General features: G+C 50.6%; 1 protein-coding gene across 4 annotated transcripts in view; it reads left to right on the top strand.

Annotated features, from left to right (window-relative positions):
* The first annotated feature begins 1,570 nt into the window (after positions 1-1,570).
* Positions 1,571-21,551, top strand: part of CACNB4 (calcium voltage-gated channel auxiliary subunit beta 4) — an 86,891-nt gene continuing 66,910 nt past the window's right edge. For all 4 annotated transcript variants that reach the window (XR_004980565.2, XM_036387254.2, XM_036387256.2 and 1 more), the window contains exons 1-2: positions 1,571-1,647; positions 1,722-1,805. Coding sequence is in view for 3 of the 4 variants with exons in the window: in XM_036387254.2 (XP_036243147.1) it covers positions 1,639-1,647; positions 1,722-1,805 (93 nt within the window). In the remaining variant the exon portion in view is untranslated. The remainder of the gene's footprint in view (positions 1,648-1,721; positions 1,806-21,551) is intronic.

Raw genomic sequence — 21,551 nt, 5'->3', positions numbered from 1 at the left:
ATCCCAGTGCAGTGAGGGTGTGCACACTGCTGCTCCTGCTCATCCCAGTGTCAGTGCAGTGAGGGTGTGCACACTGCTGCTCCTGCTCATCCCAGTGCAGTGAGGATGTGCACACTGCTGCTCCTGCTCATCCCAGTGTGAATGCAGTGAGGATGTGCACAGTGCTGCTCCTGCTCATCCCAGTGCAGTGAGGATGTGCACACTGCTGCTCCTGCTCATCCCAGTGCAGTGAGGATGTGCACACTGCTGCTCCTGCTCATCCCAGTGTGAGTGAGGGTGTGCACACTGCTGCTCCTGCTCATCCCAGTGCAGTGAGGGTGTGCACACTGCTGCTCCTGCTCATCCCAGTGTCAGTGAGGATGTGCACACTGCTGCTCCTGCTCATCCCAGTGTCAGTGCAGTGAGGATGTGCACACTGCTGCTCCTGCTCATCCCAGTGCAGTGAGGATGTGCACACTGCTGCTCCTGCTCATCCCAGTGTGAATGCAGTGAGGATGTGCACAGTGCTGCTCCTGCTCATCCCAGTGCAGTGAGGATGTGCACACTGCTGCTCCTGCTCATCCCAGTGCAGTGAGGATGTGCACACTGCTGCTCCTGCTCATCCCAGTGTGAGTGAGGGTGTGCACACTGCTGCTCCTGCTCATCCCAGTGCAGTGAGGGTGTGCACACTGCTGCTCCTGCTCATCCCAGTGTCAGTGAGGATGTGCACACTGCTGCTCCTGCTCATCCCAGTGTCAGTGCAGTGAGGATGTGCACACTGCTGCTCCTGCTCATCCCAGTGCAGTGAGGATGTGCACACTGCTGCTCCTGCTCATCCCAGTGTCAGTGCAGTGAGGATGTTCACACTGCTGCTCCTGCTCATCCCGGTGGGAGGTGAGATGTGCCTGTAGGTGAAACTCGGCAGTGGGAAGGAAATCCAGGTTCCGCTTCCAATTTTTCCTCGGATTTTATTCCAACTCCTCATCTCCTGACTGAGCTTGTTTTCCTCCGTGCCCTGGGCATAGAGCTCTCTCCCTGGCTGGGAGTGCTGTCGGTTGGTCCTGATGGATGTGGGAAGGGCTGGGCAGAGCCCTGGGGATCGGCTGGAAGGGCCGGTGCGCTCAGGGGGTGCTGCTTGCCATGGGCATCCCCCAAGGAACGGACCTTAAATCCCATCCAGTGCCACCCCTGCCAGGGCAGGGACACTCCCACTGTCCCAGGCTGCTCCAAGCCTGGCCTGGGACACTTCCAGGGATCCAGGGGCAGCCCCAGCTGCTCTGGGAATCCCAGCCCAGCCAGGAGTTCCCAATTCCCATTGTCCCATCCATCCCTGCCCTCTGGCACTGGGAGCCATTCCCTGGCTCCTGTCCCTCCATCCTTGTCCCCAGTCCCTCTGCAGCTCTCCTGGAGCCCTGGATCCTTCCCCTCTCCCGGTGAGCATCCCCAGCGGTCTCTCCCAGCGCACAGCGGGGCTCGGGGCTCGCCCCCCGGCTGGAACCGTGCCGGGGCCGGGCTCCGGGGGTTTTGCCGTCCCAGCCCCGCCCCGGGGCCGCCCCCCGCCCGCCGCCCCCTCCCCAGCGCGCTCCGCCCCGGCGGCGGCTCCGCTGCGCCCGGAGAGCGCCCGGGAGCGCCGGGAGCAGCGGGAGCGGGAGCGGAGCCATGGCCGCGGTGCGTGCGGGGCCGGGGGCGGCGGGGCCGGGGCCGGGGCCGTGACACCACCTTGATGCTTTGTCCCCGGGCAGGTGACGAGGGGCACCGCGACGCGCCGCAGCCGCCTGAAGCGCTCGGACGGCAGCACCACCTCCACCAGCTTCATCCTGCGGCAGGTCAGCGCCGGGGCTCGGGCACAAGCGGGGGGCTCCGGCCACTAACGGGGGGCTCCGGGGCTCGGGCACGGCCGTGGGGCTCGGGCGGCTCCGTCCCGGCGGGGCCGGAGCCCGGGCGGAGCGCGGCGGTGCCCCTGCCCGGGGATGCTCCGGCTCCGGTTCCCGGCTCTGGCACCTCTGGAGTTGCGGGCACGGCGGAGTTCGGGGCTGGGAGCGGCCCCAGAGCCCGGCTGCGGCCGGAGGAACGCACGGATCGTCCCCGCCTCGGGCTCCCGGCGGTGACTGACCCGCTGGGCATCTCCTCGTTATTCCCTGGGACACCGGGAGATGCGCTTGGCGTAGGGAATGGAAGCTGAGGTTTTAGTGATCTCCCGACTTGAGGATTTCTGGGGGGAAAATGGTTTTAAGTGTGTCAAGAGCATCGGTGTCTGAGGTTGGGGCTGCTCAGAGCTGGTTGCACAGCAGCCCCGTGCACTGCAGGAGCACTGGTAGCCATCAGCGTGGAACCTCCTGCTAACATTCCCCCTTCTCCTTCTCTGCCACCCTTTTCCTTCCCTGCTCCCCTTTTCCATCCCTGTTCCCAGTCTCCCACTCTGCCTGCCAGCTGTCCCTGCTCAGACACAGACCGACATCCCGAGTCCCCTGAAGCATCACCCTCAGCTAAAACCCGCTGTTTGCAGTAAATATTATCAATTTCATTCCCAAGTCCAGCGTGTGCAGCATTCCCCAGAGCATGACCCTGCATCCCGGGTTCCCCAGGGACTCCAGCAGGAACTGAAGGAGGCTCAGGGGAAGCAGAGCCGGGCCCTTGGCGGACCCAGGGACACTTGCCACGCATGGCAGCGTGCTGTGCTCAGGACATGGAGGTTGCTCTGGCACAGAGGGGGATTTAAATAACCCAGGCAGGTTTCATTTGCCTGCTGGCACCTCCTTGTCACGGCCCCGGCCCGGAGCAGCCGTTTGGGGCTGGCAGTCCCCGTTCCCAGGGTGACATGTGAGAGTCTCAGGAAGAGTCTGACGTTCAGGGTGCTCTGAGCCGTGCAGGCTGGAGTTGAAACAAGGATAAAAGGAGCAGAAAGGCAGTTTTGGGTTATGCTGGAGGGTTGAGGAGATGCTGCCGTGGGTGCTCCTGGGAGATGTCCTGGAGCAGCTCTCAGCCTGGCAGGGGAGCTGCTTCCAGAGGTGGATTTGTGCTGCCTGGGAATTCGGGGTTGGTGGTTAGGGCAGAGGGTCCTTGGCATCACCTGGTGTCCAAGGCAGCAGGACATGACCTGGAATTTTGGAAGCCAGGCCTCTGTCTGTCTGGTTTTGGGGCACTCGCTTCCCTCCTGACCCCCTGGGGGTCATTCCCCCATCCACACTGGATGGGCCCTTCCAATTAAGAACAGGAAAATCAGGTGATGGGATGTTTTCCCTGTCCTTTACCCTCCCACAGGGAAGTTCTCCCTCATAACAATCAGGCTCTGCGAGCAGAAGTGGAACAGAAAGTCCCACCAGCAGGGATCAGCTTCAGGTAGCACTGTGGTGCTTGTAGGTCTAATTTAAAAACAAATGGGAATTCTGTCAGTGAGATCTGTAATCAGTGTCCCAAAGGAGTTTAAATCTTTTGCAGATCTTGTATACATGAAAAACTGAGCACCAGCTTCTTGCCCAAGCCCACAGTACCTCTGGAAATGACATCCTTGGTTTCCTTCTGTGCCAGGAGAGACGCAGCTCCCTGGGATTTGAACTCATTACTCGACTTTTCATTATGTTGCATTTAATTTCTGGTTTCGATCCATTGCTCAATCTAATTTAGGAAGGGAATAACGTTTGGAGGAGCTTTTGGATTTGCATTTTTTTTGTCCGCAGCGTGTGGTGGGAAGCAGAGAGGGTCTGTGGGGTGTGTGTCCACAAGGACAGAGCTCCCAGCTCCAGCCTGTCCGTGTGGGAAGCTGGCAGTGCCCTCTCTGTTGGGGGAGATGTTGCTCTGGAGGGCACAGAGGGAGTCCTGTACTGCCAGGAACACGCAGGGGTGTGCTGGGAATCAGTGGGATGATGTTTAAACACCCCCGGAGGCAGTGGGGTCCCTGCTGTCCTGGAGTGACTCCTGATGCAGAGATTCCCAGCTGCTGGGATGGGCCAAAATCCGGGCACAGCCAGGGCTGGCAGCAAAGCTGGCACTGAAGGGGTCAAGTGTGGCCTTTGAGCAAGGAATGGGTGCACAGAACTGTTCCTCTGACGTGGCAGGTGCTGCTCAATTAGAGCCAAGAACCCCCTTAAGGGACAAGAGTCAATTATTAGACACTAATTAGGGCAGCTGGAAACATGTGCTTGTGATTCCTCACAACGCTGGCATCAGAACTCCTCCTTGTGTTTTCTGGGGGTTTGTGACTCAGGATTTGGTGTTTTCTCTTTGAATTCAGGATCAATTTATTCCCTGAGATTTCTGATGAGATTTATTTCACTGACAAAAGCTATCACCTGTGCAGGACAGCAGCAAGCACCCAGAGGCTGTGTCAGAGCATCTACCACTTCTTGGGATGCTGGGGTGGAAGTTCAGCTTCTCTTTCTCCTCCTCCTCATTTTTCTCCTTCTCCTCTCCAAATGTCTCCCAGAGGAATATTTACACATTTTGCTTTTTATTGACCCAACTGCAGCCCTCATGCAGGTGAGATTGAGACACCTCCTCAGGCAGGGTCTCCCTTTGGAATGTTCTCCCTCACACCTCAGGCTCAGGAGAACTCCTGAGGGAGCTGGGCAGGGGCTGCAGAATCCCTGAGGGAGCTGGGAATGGCTGGAGAATCCCTGAGGGAGCTGGGCAGGGGCTGCAGAATCCCTGAGGGAGCTGGGCAGGGGCTGCAGAATCCCTGAGGGAGCTGGGCAGGGGCTCAGGCTGGAGCCAAGGAGGATCCCCAGGGATCTTTTCCCTCTCTGGAATTCCCTGCCAGGAGGGCACAGCCGGGGGGGTCGGGCTCTGCTCCCAGGGCACAGGGACAGGAGCAGAGGGAACGGCCTCAGGCTGGCCCAGGGCAGCTCAGGGTGGATTTTGGGGCGATTCCTTCATGGAAAAAGTCCCCCAGCCCTGGCACAGCTGCCCATGGCATTGGAGTCCCCATCCCTGGGGGAATTTAAAGCCCTGTGGATGTGGCACTTGGGGACAGGGGTCAGAGGTGGCCTTGGCAGTGCTGGGGATGGTTGAACTCGATGATTCCAGAGGATTTTTGGCCTTGTAATAAAATCCCCTTGAAACATTCATGGGAATCAGTGGAAATCCTTCCCAGCTTGTGCAGAGACTCCAAGTGAAGCCACTGAGTGTCCCTGAGCAGCCCAAGGACATTCAACTTCACACAAAACTATATTTAGACGTGCAGTTTATTTCTGGAAGTTTTTGCTGCTTCTTTAGAGATAGTTGAGGTTAAAGCCAATTTTCTTTTGAGACTTAGTTACACCTGGTGCTGCATCTTTGGCAGCACTTGTGCTTCCCCTTTTTAAATGTAATATTAATTGTGTAATATTGAGAGGAAGAGAAGAGCAGCATTTTGTGTTATCAGAGCAGCTCTTAGGCTGTAACAACACTTCAAAGGTTGAGGACATTTTGACAAAAGAATTTAGAATCTTTCAAAAGAGTTTTGTGGCCTTGTTTCCACGGGGCTGTGCTGGTCAGTGACCATTTCTTGATGAACTTTTCAAGGTGCATCTGAATTCTTCCCAGAATTTTGCATTTTTTGGTCTCAAAATCCTTTTCCTCAGGGCATCACCTGGGGACTCTGGTCTCCACTGGAGCAGCTGGGAGCAGGGTCCATTCCAGTGGGAGCCTGCAGTGATCCAGGCATTCCTCAAAATCCAGCACTGATTAAATGGATAAAAATCGTGTCTGCAGAGGAGCAGAGCAGAGGTTCAGTAATTTAGCTCAGGATGAGCTCAATCCTGCCATGAGTCATTAATTTCTAAAATACAGCTTACTGTCATGGAATGTGATTATTCCTTAGGCTGGGCTCTCATTTTCCTCTGTGCAGCACTCAGGAGCTGTTTAAGCATTTGACAGGTGAATAAAAGGCTGAGCCCTCTCTCCCCAGAGCAGCAGCCCTGGCATGGTTGTGCCTCATCCCTGCTGGAATCAGGGTGCTCAGCTCAGCCAGGCTCTCAGGTTGTGCCATTTGATGAAGAAACAGTGGGTTTAGTTTATAAAAGTCAAGATTTGACTTTGTAAATCCAAATATTTAGGTTGAATCAAAGAGGGGAATTAAGGCTTGCAGTGAAATGAGTGTTCTCAGGGTGTCTTGCTTGACTTTCCCTCAGGTTTGGGGTTTTCTCAGCACCACAGAGTTCACAAAGGCTTTCCAAAAGGGCCTTGCAGCTCTGGGGGAAAGCAGTGTTTTCTGCTGATGTCACAGAATCATGGAATCCTGGAATGGTTTGGGTTCAAGGGACCTTAAATCCCCTCCCACGCCAGTCCCCTGCCATGGCAGGGACACCTCCCACTGTCCCTGGGTGCTCCAAGCCCAATGTCCAGCCTGGCCTGGGACACTGGACCCTGTTGTTCTGTCAGTCCTCATGGCCTGAGGTCAGTTCCAGGTGATTTTTGGGGATGATTTGCTCCCTGCAGGGCAAAGGTGACAGGGCTGCACTGGGACAATCCATGGCAGGAATTCCCTGTGAAGGACTGGGGAGCTTCCATGGAATTGTCCCCTGGCAGCTGCAGAGGAACCATCCCACCAAGGGGCAGGGCTGGGATTTTGGAATGGCTGCAGCGACCTTGGGGAGGAAATCCTGGGAAAATGAGGAGTCCAGCCCTGCTTCCCTACAGCTCCCAGTGTGGAAGGTCCAGGTGGGCCCAAGCCATCCCTCCCTCCATCAGCTCCTCCAGGATGCTGCCCGTGTGGATGAGGTCAGAGCCATGGGATGCTCAGGTGGGACCTTGCCCAAGGTTTCTGGAAGGAAATGGAAGCCCTTGGAGCATGTCCTTTGTGGAGCTGGGCCAGGATGGATTTAGGGCAAGGCTCTTCCCCCAGAGGGTGCTGGCACTGCCCAGGCTCCCCAGGGAATGGGCACATTCCCAACAGCTCCAGGAGCGTTGGGACAGCACTCCAGGGATGCCCAGGGTGGGATTTTGGGGTGTCTGTGCAGGGCCAGGAGCTGCATCCATGATCCTGTGGGTCCCTTCCCACTCAGGATATTCTGTGACTCCATGAACCTTCACCAGGCTTAAATACCAGGAAATGATATGGAATTTTCTTTTTGCTTTTAATTATAAAGCAAGGAGTAGGAAAATTGGCTTCTCTCCTCAGTTCTGTCATCACCAGGACCGGCAGCCTTCTGCACATTCCCGTTTTTCCTCTGGAATGCTGCGTGCCCGGGAATCTCCGTGGCATCAGGAGGTTTAATTGAATGTTTCTCCCTGCTCTAATTGAATCCCCAATTAAGCTCTCACTCGGGGCTCTGTTAGGAGGAGATCCTGTGTGTGCCGTGTTTGCAAGCACATCCCTACGACCACCATGGTTTTCCAGGGAAAAATCCCCCAGCTGCTGGATTTTGGTCATGTTTGGAGCCTCAGGGGTGATGTCCCCGCTGAGGCGTCCAGGATGGTGCAGTTCCCATGGGATTGGTGTCACCGTCCGTGTCCCCAGCACGGGGAGCAGGGAGGGGCTGGAGCTCAGCAGCAGCTCCTGGAATGGGAGCTGGGATTGGAGCTGCTGGAGCTGTGGGATGGGCGGGATGGCCCCGTGGGGTCGGGACTGTGCCTTGCCCGGCCGTGTCCTGCTGCCAGCAGATGTGCTGGCCGGCTTACTGTCGCCATGGCAACCAGGCCGGGCTTTGCAGAGAGCCCAAAGTCACCCAGGAAAAGTCGGATATTAATAGAGAGCGACGCAGGGATGGAGAAAAAATAGGATCTGGCTGCTCCTCACCCCAAATTTGGGGGATTTGGGAGCGATCCGTGTGCCTGTGGCGGCGGTGGGTGTTTGTTTACGTGGCTCTGTGCAGCGTGACCTATAAAATTAATTCCCTTTAGTCGAGCTGTGTTATCCCAGCGAGCATCTCCGTGCTTAGAGCAGCAGAATGGGAGCAGGATGTGAATGGGGGAGGCTCGAGAGGTGGCAGTGACAAAATACCTGCACAGACAGGGAACACAGGGGTTTAAAATGTATAATATAAATATAAAAATATGCAAACATATCAATACATAATATATTTGTATGTAAATATATAAAATATATTAATGTAAATATTAATGTAAATGAAATACAGGGGTTTAAAACGTAAAATATAAATATAAAAATATATAAATATATCAATACATAATATATTTGTGTGTAAATATATAAAATATATGAATGTAAATGAAATACAGGGGTTTAAAACGTAAAATATAAATATAAAAATATATAAATATATCAATACATAATATATTTGTATGTAAATATATAAAATATATTAATGTAAATATTAAATTAAGTACAGGGGTTTAAAATGTATAATAAAAATATAAAAATATACAAATATATCAATACATAATATATTTGTATATAAATATATAAAATATATTAATGTAAATATAAATATAAATATATATATATATAGGGTATGAATACACAATGCTCTTGATACCCCCTTCAAGATTGAATAGGCAAGAACTAAAAAATACAAATAGGTAAATACCAACATATAAATATATACATGTAAAAGCATATGAATATAAAAAAAAAGGAAAAATTATGTAGAGTATGAATACACAAAGCTCTTGCTGTCCCCCTTCAATATTTAATAGACAAGAATGAAAAAAATACCTTTGCAAACATGTAAAAAAATATATATGGGAATAAATATATATAGGGTATGAGTGCACAATGCTCTTGCTGTCCCTTTCAATATCTAATAGGAAAGAATTAAAAAATACCTTTACAAATATGTAAGTATATATATTAAAAAGGCTATAAATATATCTATATCTGTGTAAATATGTATCTATAGATATAGATATAGATATATATAGAGAGATATATATACATAGATATATAGGGTATGAATACATGATGCTCTTGCTGTCCTCCTTCAGTATTTAATAGATAAGACAAACATGTAAAAAAAATATATATGGGAATAAATATATATATATGTAAAAAAATATATATATGGGAATAAATATATATATAGGATATGAGTGCACAATGGTCTTGCTGTCCACCTTCAATATTTAATAGATAAGAATGAAAAAATACTTTTGCAAACATGTAAATATATACATATAAAAGGTTATTAAAATATATATATATATTTTAAAAAATAGATATATAGGGTATGATGCTCTTGCTGTCCCCATTCCTGGAAGGAGGAGCCTGGAATTCAGGAATCCTGCGTGACCTGAGCCAGGCTGAGTTAAATCCAGGATTGGAGCTCCCAGGCCAGCCCCATGCCCAGCTCCTCCTCCCGGTGCCCCCAGGCTGGATCTCAGGCCCAGGTTTTCCTTTGCCAGGGAGGAGATGGGGCTGTGGTTTCTATGGACACCAGCACACGCCCATGGGCTCTGGAGGAAGCAGAGATGGTGGTTACTGGGGACTCCGTGCTCAAATGTGTTCTGTTGCTCTGAGAGGAACAGAAATAGCTTTTTATCCTAAACCCCTTGGGGTTTGGGGGACCCACAGAGCTGGAAAAAAGAGAATTCCTGAATTGCTTTCTGTTGGTTTCAGGGTTAGGGGAGGGGGGGAAGCCTGATGTGAATAATCTTCCAAAATGGCTTTAAAAATAATCAGGCAGAGCTCTAGGAAAATAAAATCTAAAATTCTTGAGCCACCTTGCCGTGTTAAAAAGATCTGCTGTTAAAAGGGGTTTTGGCTGATAGTCAAGTGGGATAAAAAGAATCCCAGAATCCCAGACTGGTTTGGGTTGGAAGGGGCTTTAAAGCCCATCCAGTTCATCCAGGGACACCTCCCACTGTCCCAGGCTGCCCCAAGCCCTGTCCAGCCTGGCCTTGGGCACTGCCAGGGATCCAGGGGCAGCCACAGCTGCTCTGGGAACTCCAGCCCAGCCAGGAATTCCTTCCCCATATCCCAACTAAACATTTTGGTAATGACTGGTGGCTAATTTGACAACTGATACAATTTAGAGTGGGAACAAGAACGTGTCTTTCCTCTGTTGTTTTAATTTTTGGCTGCTGGTAATGAGGTCTCCAGATAAAAAGGGATTGGGAACAGCAAGGCCTTGCCTGCCTTTCCCTCTCCCTCTAAGAGAAATGGGAACCTTTCCTAAAGGGCAGGGAGAGCGGTTGGAGATCCCTCCTGACCCCATTCTCTGCCCTGGTACAAACCCTGTGGGTTTTTGGGACCTTTCACACCTCACCCCTTCTGTGGGAGGTGCTGCTCCCTCGGGGCTGTTGGGAATTTTGGTGTCCCTGAGTGTCCCTGAGTTTGCAGAGGGACCCTGGGGAGGGGGGTGTGAAGCACTGGAAGGTTCTGGGGAAATCACACCCTGCTGGTTCCACCCATCCCCTTCCCACGGAACAATAAACCCTCAGCATTCCCCTTCCTTGACACTTCCATGATGAGCAGCAAGCTTCAGGGAAAACCTTTTCTTGTCCCAAATAAGAGATTTAACATCCTTGAGTGAAAGTCCCTGGAATCCTGCAGTTTGCAGCACTCAGCTCTGGGCTGTGACACCTTTTCCTGCCAGGAATAAGCAGGCAGGAAACCATAACCTCCTCTGGGCTTTCCCTGGATCCCCTTCTCCTGAGGTTTGTGCTTTTTGGGGGTCCCTCTCCAGGCTGTGGTTTCAGTGCTTACCCAGGCACTCTTTTCCCAGCTTACATAATGCATCATTTCCCATTTGTCCCTGCAGACTGCAGGAGCTGCCCCCGTGTCTCCACATCTCTGCAGGTTTCTGCACTTAATGCACTTGGATATCCCTGCAAAAATCAGACATCCCCAGCCAGGCAGGGCAGTACAAGAATTCCAGGCTGGAATTTTGCAAAAAACCTTCTGAAAACACTCCTCTGGACATCAAGACAATCCTTTTATTGGGACAGTTATTGGGATTTGCTGGGTGACCTGAAGCAGCAGCAGACACTTGGATTGAAGCCGGAGAATCCCAACCATGTCCTGGAGGAAAATCCCAGTGATGCTCCTCACCAGTGACTCCAGTAAACCTTGACAACTACAGAGTTACATGTCTGTTCCCAAAGAGAAAGGTGGATTACAGGAGGATTTTCCAGCCAAATCCCATTGTTGATTTGGATTTGCATTTTGCTTGCCCGGGTTCCTGTGGTGAGTTACATTCTCCACTTCTACCTCAGGGGCTCAGGGGACCTTCTCCTGGACAGGACCTTCTTGGGGACAACACTTGACATTTAAACGTTCACTCCCATTTCTATGAAGTGTTTTTGGAGCCTTTTATGCCAAATTCCCTCCACACTTCCAAGTTCACAGGTGGAATTTTTGTACCAGGAATTCATTGGCATTTTTGCTCCTTGGGTGATTTCCTCTGAGCAATGGGAACTGATTTTCCCATTAGGAGATATTTCATAACCTGGTGGGGTTTTCTTTATTCATCAGAGGGGGATAAAAACGCCCTCAGCACTTGGCATTTCTTGGGCCTTAATGAGCAGTCGAGGTTAATGACCCGAGATGATGGAACCTCAGCCAGGCATTCATCTTCCAGGAGCCTGCTGGCAATTGGGGGCTGAAATATTCTCCTGCTGCTTTGCCTTTGAGCATCTTGGGCCAGCAGGAGCAGCTTCTGCTCCCTCTCCATCCCATGGGACGACAGCTCTGCTCTGCCTTGGATGAAGGAGATGTGTGACCTGGGGGTGGCAGAGGGGACAGCTGGTGCTGCTGGGCTGGGTGGGAAGAGAGGCATCCCATGAATCCCAAATGGAACCAGTTCCTTGGAGGAGCAGGTGGTGTGGGAGATGCACAGAAGTGAGGAATGAGCTGGGGTTAAGGGAGGTGGGGAAGAGGAGGAGAGGGGAGAGTGTGGGAAGGGTCCCTGTGGGATGAGTCATGGAATTGTTAAGGTTGGGAAAGACCTTTAGGATCATCCAGTCCAACACCAACCAGCAGCACCAGCGTGGTCCCCAGTGCCCCGTGTCCCCAGGTGCCAGCTCCAGGGGTGGGGACCCCACCCTGCCCTGGGCAGCCCATTGCAGTGCTTTACAGCCCTGTCCCTGAAAAACCGATCCTGACATTTACCCTAAAGCTCCCCCAGCCCAGCCTGAGGCTGTTTCCTCTCCTGCAGCCCATGGCCTTGCTCCTCGTCCCTTTCCTCTTCCCTCTTCCTCCTCCTCCAAAAGCTCCCTCTGGCCTTGCCTTGGCTGTCTCCTTTTCACCAGTGCCTCTCTTTCCTCTGCACTGAATTTCAGCAGCTGCCTCATTACCCACTTTTGTACCAGACAAAAAGAGTGGGAAGAGGGGAAATCCCAAATTTTTACTATAGTAACTAGTTAAATTCGGGTAAGGACAGCGTGTGGGGTTTTTTTGTTTGGTTTTTTTGGCTGTTGGTTTTGTTGTTGTTGTTGTTTATTTCTGTTTTTTCCTGGGAATGTTGCTACTCTCTTTTATTTCCCATTGTGTGTGCCACAGCTTGTGTTTGTCCCTTAGAGGTGACAGTGTTGGGACACTCCCTCCCCAGACCATGAGAGCTGCCCAGTGGACAGGGTGTCACATCAGCCAAGTGATGGGAACAGACTGAGGGATAAAAAAAGAGCTCCCCAAAACCTGACAAAAAGCAGGGGCAGGGAAAAAAGTGAGAGGAAGGAGAAGAGGAGGGGGAAAAAGACCAAGAAAGGGGAGGTGGAATCTGTCTCTGGTTTGTGTGCAGAGTCTGTGACCACAAAATGTGGGCAGTGGCCCTAAAGAGTGGGTGACTCTTTCATAACTCATCTTTTGTCACTTCATTCCCCCATTCTGGGGTTTTCTGGAAGGAAAATTGTCCCTTTTCCTTTAGGGAGCAGTTGGATGTGTCCTAGCCACACTCACTGCTCCTGGAGCAGCTTCCTCTGCTTTGATCCCCTTTTTATCTTTCTTTTCTTTATGGTTTGGTCCTTTCCCTTTCCCTTTCCCTTTCCCTTTCCCTTTCCCTTTCCCTTTCCCTTTCCCTTTCCCTTTCCTTTCCTGTGTCCCTGCAGAGTTTGGGTGAGGATTGGTACAGAAAGTGGCCCCAGGGGGACAGCAGAAAGGCCACCAGGAGTCACCTGCTGCCTCCTGCCACATGTTGCCCTCTCCATGGGCATGTCCAGCCTCTGCTCCTCTCCTTTTTCCAAGGGATTTTTCCAGGGATGCAGTTTATGGGGTTTCTGCAAGACCCTGAGATTGTTTTGACTTTCCCCGTTCTCTCAGTGGCCAGCCCTTCACAAAGGAAATTTCCTTGGTCCCAAAGCCCATCCAGCCTGGCCTTGGGCTCTCCCAGGGCTGGGAAATGTTCTCTGGATTTATTTCATGCACTCAAGGACTCTTCTGCTCCAAACCATCCACAAGTTGGGGAGCAGCTCTCATGATAAATCTCCTGATATTTTAAACTTCTCCATGCCCTGGCTCCTCTCTGTGCTCAGTGCAGGTGATTTAGGAGGCTTTTGTGGGTTTCTATAACCTGTGCTAAAAAACAACTGAGAATCCCCCACAGCCTCTCAGCTTTCCCAGTTCCTGGCACCCCAAGTCCAACTTGGAAGCTTTCACCTGCAAGCCCTTGCCCTTCCTTTTTTCACAGATGCTTCTGGTTCCTGTGATGGGAAAATGAGAGGCAGGAAAGCCAGGAGTTGGGGAATCACAAGCTGTGTAATTTATGCAGGAGCAGTGTGGGGGAAATTGCAGCCCACTCCTGTTCCACATAAATTATGGATGTACCTCCTTGGAAATAGCTACAGAGGGGGTTCAGGGTTTTTTTGGCTAATGAATCATGCCCTGAATTTCTACAGTACCTACATTGACTCAAATGTCTCCTTTTGGCCCCACCTTTCTTTTTACATCATCTCTAAACTTTGGCTGAACTTGCAGCTCCGGATGTTTCTTTATTTTCCTCACAAGACCCATTCCTTGAAGAATTCTGAAGAATTTCCCCCTTTCCTTGAGGAATTCTGAAGAATTTCCCCCTTTGGAAAAGGGGCTCCTGAATTTACTCCCAGAGCCTTCCATCTCATGGACTTTCCATCTTGTGCTTTGGAGATCTCTGAAGAGATCCCTCAGCTGGTTTTGAAGGATCTGTGGGAATGAATGAGAGTTTAGGAAGGTGCAGTCTGCTCTTGTGTCCATACGTCCATGGATTTAGGGCCTTTGGAGCTGTGGCCTTGAAGCCAAGGGCCTGGGCAACACGAAACCTTTGGAACTGAGCAGGGAAATAAAGGAATTGGGAAGATATTGCTGAAGGAAGTGAAGGATGCTGCTGCTCACCCTGTATTCGGGGGTGTAAAATACAGATATAACATTGATATTTCTGCAGGCTGAGGGGGGATTTAGAGGAATGCTGAGTGCAGCCCTGGGAATTATCCATGAGGAGTATCTGGGCTGGGATCTGACCTCCTCCTCTGCAGCAGAGGGAGCATCCAGCAGCAAGGAGCTGCTGGGGAAGGGCTTTGGGGAGGGAGTGGAAGGTGAGGAGAAGTGGTTTGGAACAGGAGAGGATGGAACAGCTTTGGACCTAAAATCAGCCTGCTCCAAGGATACAGAACGTTGTGGAAAGGAGGAGTGGAAGTGTGATTCTCATGGTAATAAAGGAGCGGGTGGAGCAGCGTAGGCACCACGGAGAGGGGTGGAATGAGGAGATGCAGGGGGGAGGATCGTGGAAATCAAACCCCAGTCCTGGAAAACCATTTGGATTTTGCCATTTCAAGATGCTAAAGAGAGACACTGGGAACGTTTCATTGTCTTGTGTGAGGAGCCTGCCTGGGCTATATTTAACTGATCTCATGTGTGCTTTCATGAGGAATCTGTGCAGTTTCCCCCGTTTTATGTCATTTTTTAAGCACAATCATTTCTGTTCTGGTGGAAGGTGTTGCTGCCCATGGCAGGGGGTGGAACAGGATGAGCTTCAAGGTCCTTTGCAGTCCCGACCAGCCTGGGATGTGACTCAGTGCCACATGCAGCTCCCTGGTTGGCAAATATCAGAGCACTTCGGTTCAGGGCCTGGCCATATGCTAATGTAAAATATGCTAATGAGCAGCTAACGAGCGAGCGGGGAGGGTGCTCTGCCTGAATTTCAGCATCAGTTCCCTGGGGTTTGGGGAATTTCAGCTCAGTTTGGCTTGGAGAGGGGTGGCTCTGCCATCCACAGCAGTGCCAAGCTGTGCCTTTCTCCCATTCAGGTCTATTATTAGAACCTTTCCTTGGTACAATGTATTTTAATAAAATCCCGGGTTTTTTTTCCTATTCAGTTCTATTCTTAGAACACTTTCTTGGTAAGGTATATTTTAATACAACCTCAAATCAAAATGCACTGTGCTGATGGTTTCTGGCTCCCCTGGCAGGACTGTGCCTCTGAACTGGTCCTGCTGTGTCCACCCACATGTTACTGCTTTGGAGGGGGTCAAATCCTTTTTTCCTGGAAAAGCCCTTTTTGGGTTGTACCTAAAAGGCAACATTTTGGGGTGGGATGAGCTTGCACCATTCCTATGGAAGCAAAATACTGTGCAGAGAAAAAAAACCCCAAATTTCAGAGCATGACTGGAAATCTGTGACCATCTGGAGGGAGAAGCCTGCAGGGAGGTGTCCATGTGTCCATCACAGATGTTCATCACCACTCCTGGCACAGCAGATCCCAAGGGATCCCAGGGATCTGCCTCCCTGACTTCCACCCTGGCAGCTGTGACTTGGCTTGAGCTCAAGCGGGTTAAGCTGGGCTTGGAGAGCATCTGGCACATCTCCAGTTTGCCCTGCTCATCCCAGAATGGGTTAGGTTGGAAGGGTTAAAGCCCATCCTAATCCACCCCCCTTGCCATGGCAGGGCCACCTCCCACTGCCCCAGACTGCTCCATCCTGGCCTTGGGCACTGCCAGGGATCCAGGGGCAGCCCCAGCTGCTCTGGCAATCCCAGCCCAGCCAGGAATTCCCAATTCCCAGTGTCCCACCCATCCCTGCCCTCTGGCACTGGGAGCCATTCCCTGGCTCCTGTCCCTCCATCCCTTGTCCCCAGTCCCTCTCCTGCTCTCCTCCCCACATCCAGGAGAGCAGCCACAAACATCCCTGTGTTTCCAGCAGGTATCCAGCAGTAATAACAATATTCCAAAATGTAAAGTTTTGACCAGAATAAATCATGTGTCTTCCCTGGAGTGGGGGCTGGGACCATTTGGGCTGTGGGAGCACAACCATGGGGGATGGTCCTGGTTTGGATCCTGGTCCTGGTTTGGATCCTGGTTCTGGATTGGATCATGGTTGTAGTTTGGATCCTTCCCCTGGTTTGGATCAGCTCCTGGTTTGGATCCTGGTCCGGGTTTGGATCCTGCCCCTGGTTTGGATCCTGCCCTGGTTTGGATCATGGTTGTAGTTTGGATCCTGCCCCTGGTTTGGATCAGCTCCTGGTTTGGATCCTGCCCTGGTTTGGATCCTTCCCCTGGTTTGGATCAGCTCCTGGTTTGGATCCTGGTCCGGGTTTGGATCCTGCCCCTGGTTTGGATCCTGCCCTGGTTTGGATCCTGTCCTGGTTTGGATCCTGCCCCTGGTTTGGATCCTGGTCCTGGTTTGGATCCTGCCCTGGTTTGGATCCTGGTTCTGGATTGGATCATGGTTGTAGTTTGGATCCTTCCCCTGGTTTGGATCAGCTCCTGGTTTGGATCCTGCCCTGGTTTGGATCCTGTCCTGGTTTGGATCCTGCCCTGGTTTGGATCCTTCCCCTGGTTTGGATCAGCTCCTGGTTTGGATCCTGGTCCGGGTTTGGATCCTGCCCCTGGTTTGGATCCTGTCCTGGTTTGGATCCTGCCCCTGGTTTGGATCCTGCCCTGGTTTGGATCCTGTCCTGGTTTGGATCCTTCCCCTGGTTTGGATCCTGGTTCTGGTTTGGATCCTGGTCCGGGTTTGGATCCTGCCCCTGGTTTGGATCCTGGTCCTGGTTTGGATCCTGCCCTGGTTTGGATCCTGCCCTGGTTTGGATCCTGGTCCTGGTTTGGATCCTGGTTCTGGTTTGGATCCTGGTTCTGGTTTGGATCCTGGTCCGGGTTTGGATCCTGCCCCTGGTTTGGATCCTGTCCTGGTTTGGATCCTGCCCCTGGTTTGGATCCTGCCCTGGTTTGGATCCTGTCCTGGTTTGGATCCTTCCCCTGGTTTGGATCAGCTCCTGGTTTGGATCCTGGTCCGGGTTTGGATCCTGCCCCTGGTTTGGATCCTGGTCCTGGTTTGGATCCTGCCCTGGTTTGGATCCTGCCCTGGTTTGGATCCTGGTCCTGGTTTGGATCCTGGTTCTGGTTTGGATCCTGGTTCTGGTTTGGATCCTTCCCCTGGTTTGGATCCTTCCCCTGGTTTGGATCCTTCCCCTCGTTTGGATCCTGCCCCTGGTTTGGATCCTTCCCCTGGTTTGGATCAACTCCTGGTTTAGATCCTGGTTCTGGTTTGGATCCTGGTTCTGGTTTGGATCCTGGTTCTGGTTTGGATCCTGGTTCTGGTTTGGATCCTGGTCCTGGTTTGGATCCTGCCCTGGTTTGGATCCTGGTTCTGGTTTGGATCCTGCCCTGGTTTGGATCCTGGTTCTGGTTTGGATCCTGGTCCTGCTTTGGATCCTGGTTCTGGTTTGGATCCTGCCCCCAGCCCTTCCCTGTTGTGTTCCCTCCCTCAGCCTCTCAGATTTAATGCAGGATTCAAGCACAAACCCCTGAGCTGTTGTCTGACCCCCCAAATGCTGCTTTAGGCTCCAGAGGTGCTGGGTTTGGTGGGTTTTGCTGCCTTTTCTCTCCTGGGGCCCCAGAGGTGGCACTGGGTCCCATGAACAGCAAATTGCTGCACTTTGTTTGTGTTGCTGCTGTCTTGATTTTTCTGTGAGTCCTTCCACCCTCGTGCCATCAAGTGAAGCATTTTGTAGGAACACACAACACTGAATTTCATGGGAATGAAATATCTGATCCTAGAAAAAATAGGAGCAGTGTTTATAAGAATGTCAGACCACAGGGACATGGATTCACTTACACAGAAAGTCAGTAATTACCTTCTAAAAGCCCGTTTTCACAAGATCCTTATTCCTTAGTTTTCCTTCAGGCAGGATGAACCTGAAGATCCTGGCTCATGTGGTGAGGCCAGGTTTTGAGAGGAATTTGTGGGAGTCTGCTCCTCAGTTCTTGTGCAGTGTCAGCATGAAGATCCTCTTGATTTACTACAAGGAGTTTCATGGCTGTCAAATACTTTCCCATTTCTTTACAAGCTCAGAAATGGGAAACTCCTTTCCCATTTCTTCACAAGCTCAGATCCATAGGAAAATCCTTTTCCAAGGGAATTAGAGGCAGGAAAGTAATTGAAAGGAGGAATCCCATGCCCGGTGTGCCTCTCGGCTTAGGTGGCAGCAGGAGCGGAGTTTCTGGGATGGAATTCTGCAGTTCTGGTCCAAGCCACAGGATGGGGATGTTGGATTGAGGCTCGCTGGAACATCCCAGGGTTCAGCACCGAGTCCTCACCACTGTAAGTCCTTTTCGTAGTTTAAATGTGGGTTTGATATTTTTATATCTTTATGTTTTTCTATTTTTCAAAGTCCTGAGCACCTCAGCTCAGGTACAAATGCCACAAACGCAATGTGACTGATTTCCAGGGTTGCTCCTGCTGGTTTTTGGGGAATAATTTGCAGTGCTGGATGTCTGTAAGAAGCCTGGGCTATCCCAGGAGAGATGAGTTGGAGGTACAAGGAATGCTGCTTCCAGGAATTCCTGAATATTTTTAGCCCTGGTAAGACAACCATGATGCTCTCTCTTGCTTTAAATGTAAATTTGTAGAATCCCAGCATCATTTGGGTTGGAAGGGAGCTTAAAGCTCATCCCAATCTACCCATTCCATGGGCAGGGACACCTCCCACCGTCCCAGGCTGCTCCAGCCTGGCCTTGGGCACTGCCAGGGATCCAGGGGCAGCCCCAGCTGCTCTGGCAATCCCAGCCCAGCCAGGAATTCCCAATTCCCAATGTCCCACCCATCCCTGCCCTCTGGCACTGGGAGCCATTCCCTGGCTCCTGTCCCTCCATCCCTTGTCCCCAGTCCCTCTCCAGCTCTCCTGGAGCCCCTTCAGGCCCTGCCAGGGGCTCTGAGCTCTGCCTGGAGCCTTCCCTTCTCCAGGGGAACATTCCCAGCTCTCCCAGCCTGGCTCCAGCCCTGCAGCAGCTCCAGGTCCCTCTGACATTGGAGCCTCTTCCCCTGCAGGAGCTGAGCTGCCAGGGTGCACGAGGCAGAGTGAACGTTCCCTTCTGGAGCATTTACCAACTTCCCAGATGAAATATTCCTGTGCCCACAGGGGGGATCTCACTCCTCATCGCCAGGCAGGACTGGCAGCACTGTGTGCCTGTGAGAGCTGAGCTGCAGAACCCACAAAACAGAGAAATAAAAACCCTGAGCCAGCCCCCAGAACTGCTCCTGCAGGGCTGTGTGCTCATTGCCATGTCAGAAACCTTCAGCCTGTGCCAAGCCAGGCTCTGGCTGCCCAGAACTCATCAATAACTTGTAATTTATCAGTATGTTGTAATTTATCAATATGTGGTAATTTATCAATATGTTGTAATTTATCAATAAGTTGTAATTTATCAATCATTTATGAATGCCAGAGGCAGGTTGGATTTTTTTTTGTTGGGTTTTTTTTTTGGTTGGGTGGGTGGATATTTTCATTTCTCTCATTGACACTCTCTGTTAGGCAGGGATGGATGGGATATTGGGATTTTGGGATTTTGGGATATTGGGAATTCCTGACTGGGCTGGAATTCCCAGAGAATTGGGAATTCTGTGGCTGCCCCTGGATCCCTGGCAGTGCCCAGGCCAGGCTGCAGCAGCCTGGGACAGTGGAAGGTGTCCCTGCCCATGGCAGGGATGGATTGGGATGGGACTGAAGCTCCCTTCCAACCCAAAATATTCCATGATTTTCTGGTTCCATGAATCCCTTTTTTGTCCTTCTGTTTACCCCACAAACAGCCGTTGTTTTGTCCTGATTGGCACAAAACGCTCATTAATTTCTCTCATCTCCTCACAGAGCTGTTGGTTTATAAGTTGCATTAAAAAGTTGGTTTAAGTTGCATAAAAATATTTTGTCCTGAGAGCAGAGGATGGGAATTCCAGCACTTTTAATTTTTTTTTTAAGGAAGAAGGTTCCATGTTGTCAGCCCAGAAATAACTGTAAATCCCCAGTGGGGTTATGGTGGGGTGCACGGTGGCACTGCTGAGATTTGGGGTGATGTAAATTAAAAATTGGGGCTTTTTAATGATAAAATCTCGGATTTCCTTACAGATAAACTTTTAAAAAAGAACTGGCAAAGGCAGCCAGATTTGCCAATGCAAATGACCCCATTAGTGCTGCTTTGACACAATAAAACTGTGAGAAAGGTGAAAAAAAGAGCACTCAGGAGGTGCAGCTTTCCCAGCTGACTGGCCCATCCCTTGATGTTCCATTGGGGAAGGTCTTTAATAGGGAAAATGAAGTTATTCCCCCATCCTGCCCTCAGGATTTCTCTGGGGAGAGGCCCCTGCCCTATTGTCTCCCTGAGAGCTGCAATAGGAGCTCGTGGCTGTGTCTGAATCACAGCTTTTCCCTAAAAAACATCTTCCATCTCCAGCTATCTGCTCCATAATGCTATATTTTATACTGATAAATTATATACTTATATAATTTTTATGTTCTATTTTATATTATTTATCTTTATATATTCAATTTTTTTAAAGTCCAAGTTTGCTTGGAAACTTGCACTTGGAAACCAGCAGAGGAAAAGGTCTCCCAAGATCTTTTCTATGGTGACTTTATAGATTAATAATTAAATAAACAAAACAAAATAAATAAATAAATAAAATTTAAAAACATAAAATTAAATAATAAATAAAAACATAAATTTTAAATTTAATTTATGATTTCTAATAAATCTCCAGGGAATCTGGGGTAGGGCTGTCTACTCTCCTTATCCCAGACTGGGGGAACTGGGAGTGCTGGGGGGAATTTCAGAGCTGGCTCAGCCTTTGGTTTGTCTCCTCAGAGCCCTAAAAACGTTCTGCTGATGTCAAATCTCTGCTCTCTCCCCCTCACGTCGTGGAGCACGGGGAAAATCTGGGAAAAGCTCTAAAGATGGAACAATTCTGAGTCACTGAGACACTAATAAACACTCCCACACGCTGGCAGGGCTCAGGTTTGGTTATCCTAAATAACCATAATTGCTGAAATTCGTCATATTTGGTGATTTTGGGGTTTGTTCACTAAATCAGGAGCTTCAGGAAAGCTCCAGCTCCTGAGTCAAGCTGGGAGAAATAGTAAGAGAATATTTATTTATTCCCTTTGCCCAGAATTGTGCAGCAATTATGACAAAACAAATTTATTCCGGGTTCTGCCAATTGCCATAGAAACCCACATGGAAAATAGCAGTCCAAGGCCACTTAGCATGAGAAATCCAGAGGGCTCATCCCTGATTAACTGATCCATGCTATAGATTTTGGGAGAGAAACTCTTAAAATGGAGACATTCCCCTGGTTGGTGGCAGCTGTGGTGGGACAAGGGGAATCCTCCAGGGAAGGGAGGAGATGCTGTGGCTCGGGGAGTCTCTCCTGGGATACCCAACCCTCTGACTGCACAGCTGTGCCACAGGATTTGGGCTTTCCCAGCAGCGATTAGTGAGGGAGGACAGGTGGCTGTGGCAGG

Source organism: Molothrus ater, chromosome 7, assembly GCF_012460135.2.
Source record: "Molothrus ater isolate BHLD 08-10-18 breed brown headed cowbird chromosome 7, BPBGC_Mater_1.1, whole genome shotgun sequence".
In the NCBI taxonomy this organism is placed as follows: Eukaryota; Metazoa; Chordata; class Aves; order Passeriformes; family Icteridae; genus Molothrus; species Molothrus ater.
This window is presented reverse-complemented; position numbering and strand designations above follow the sequence as displayed.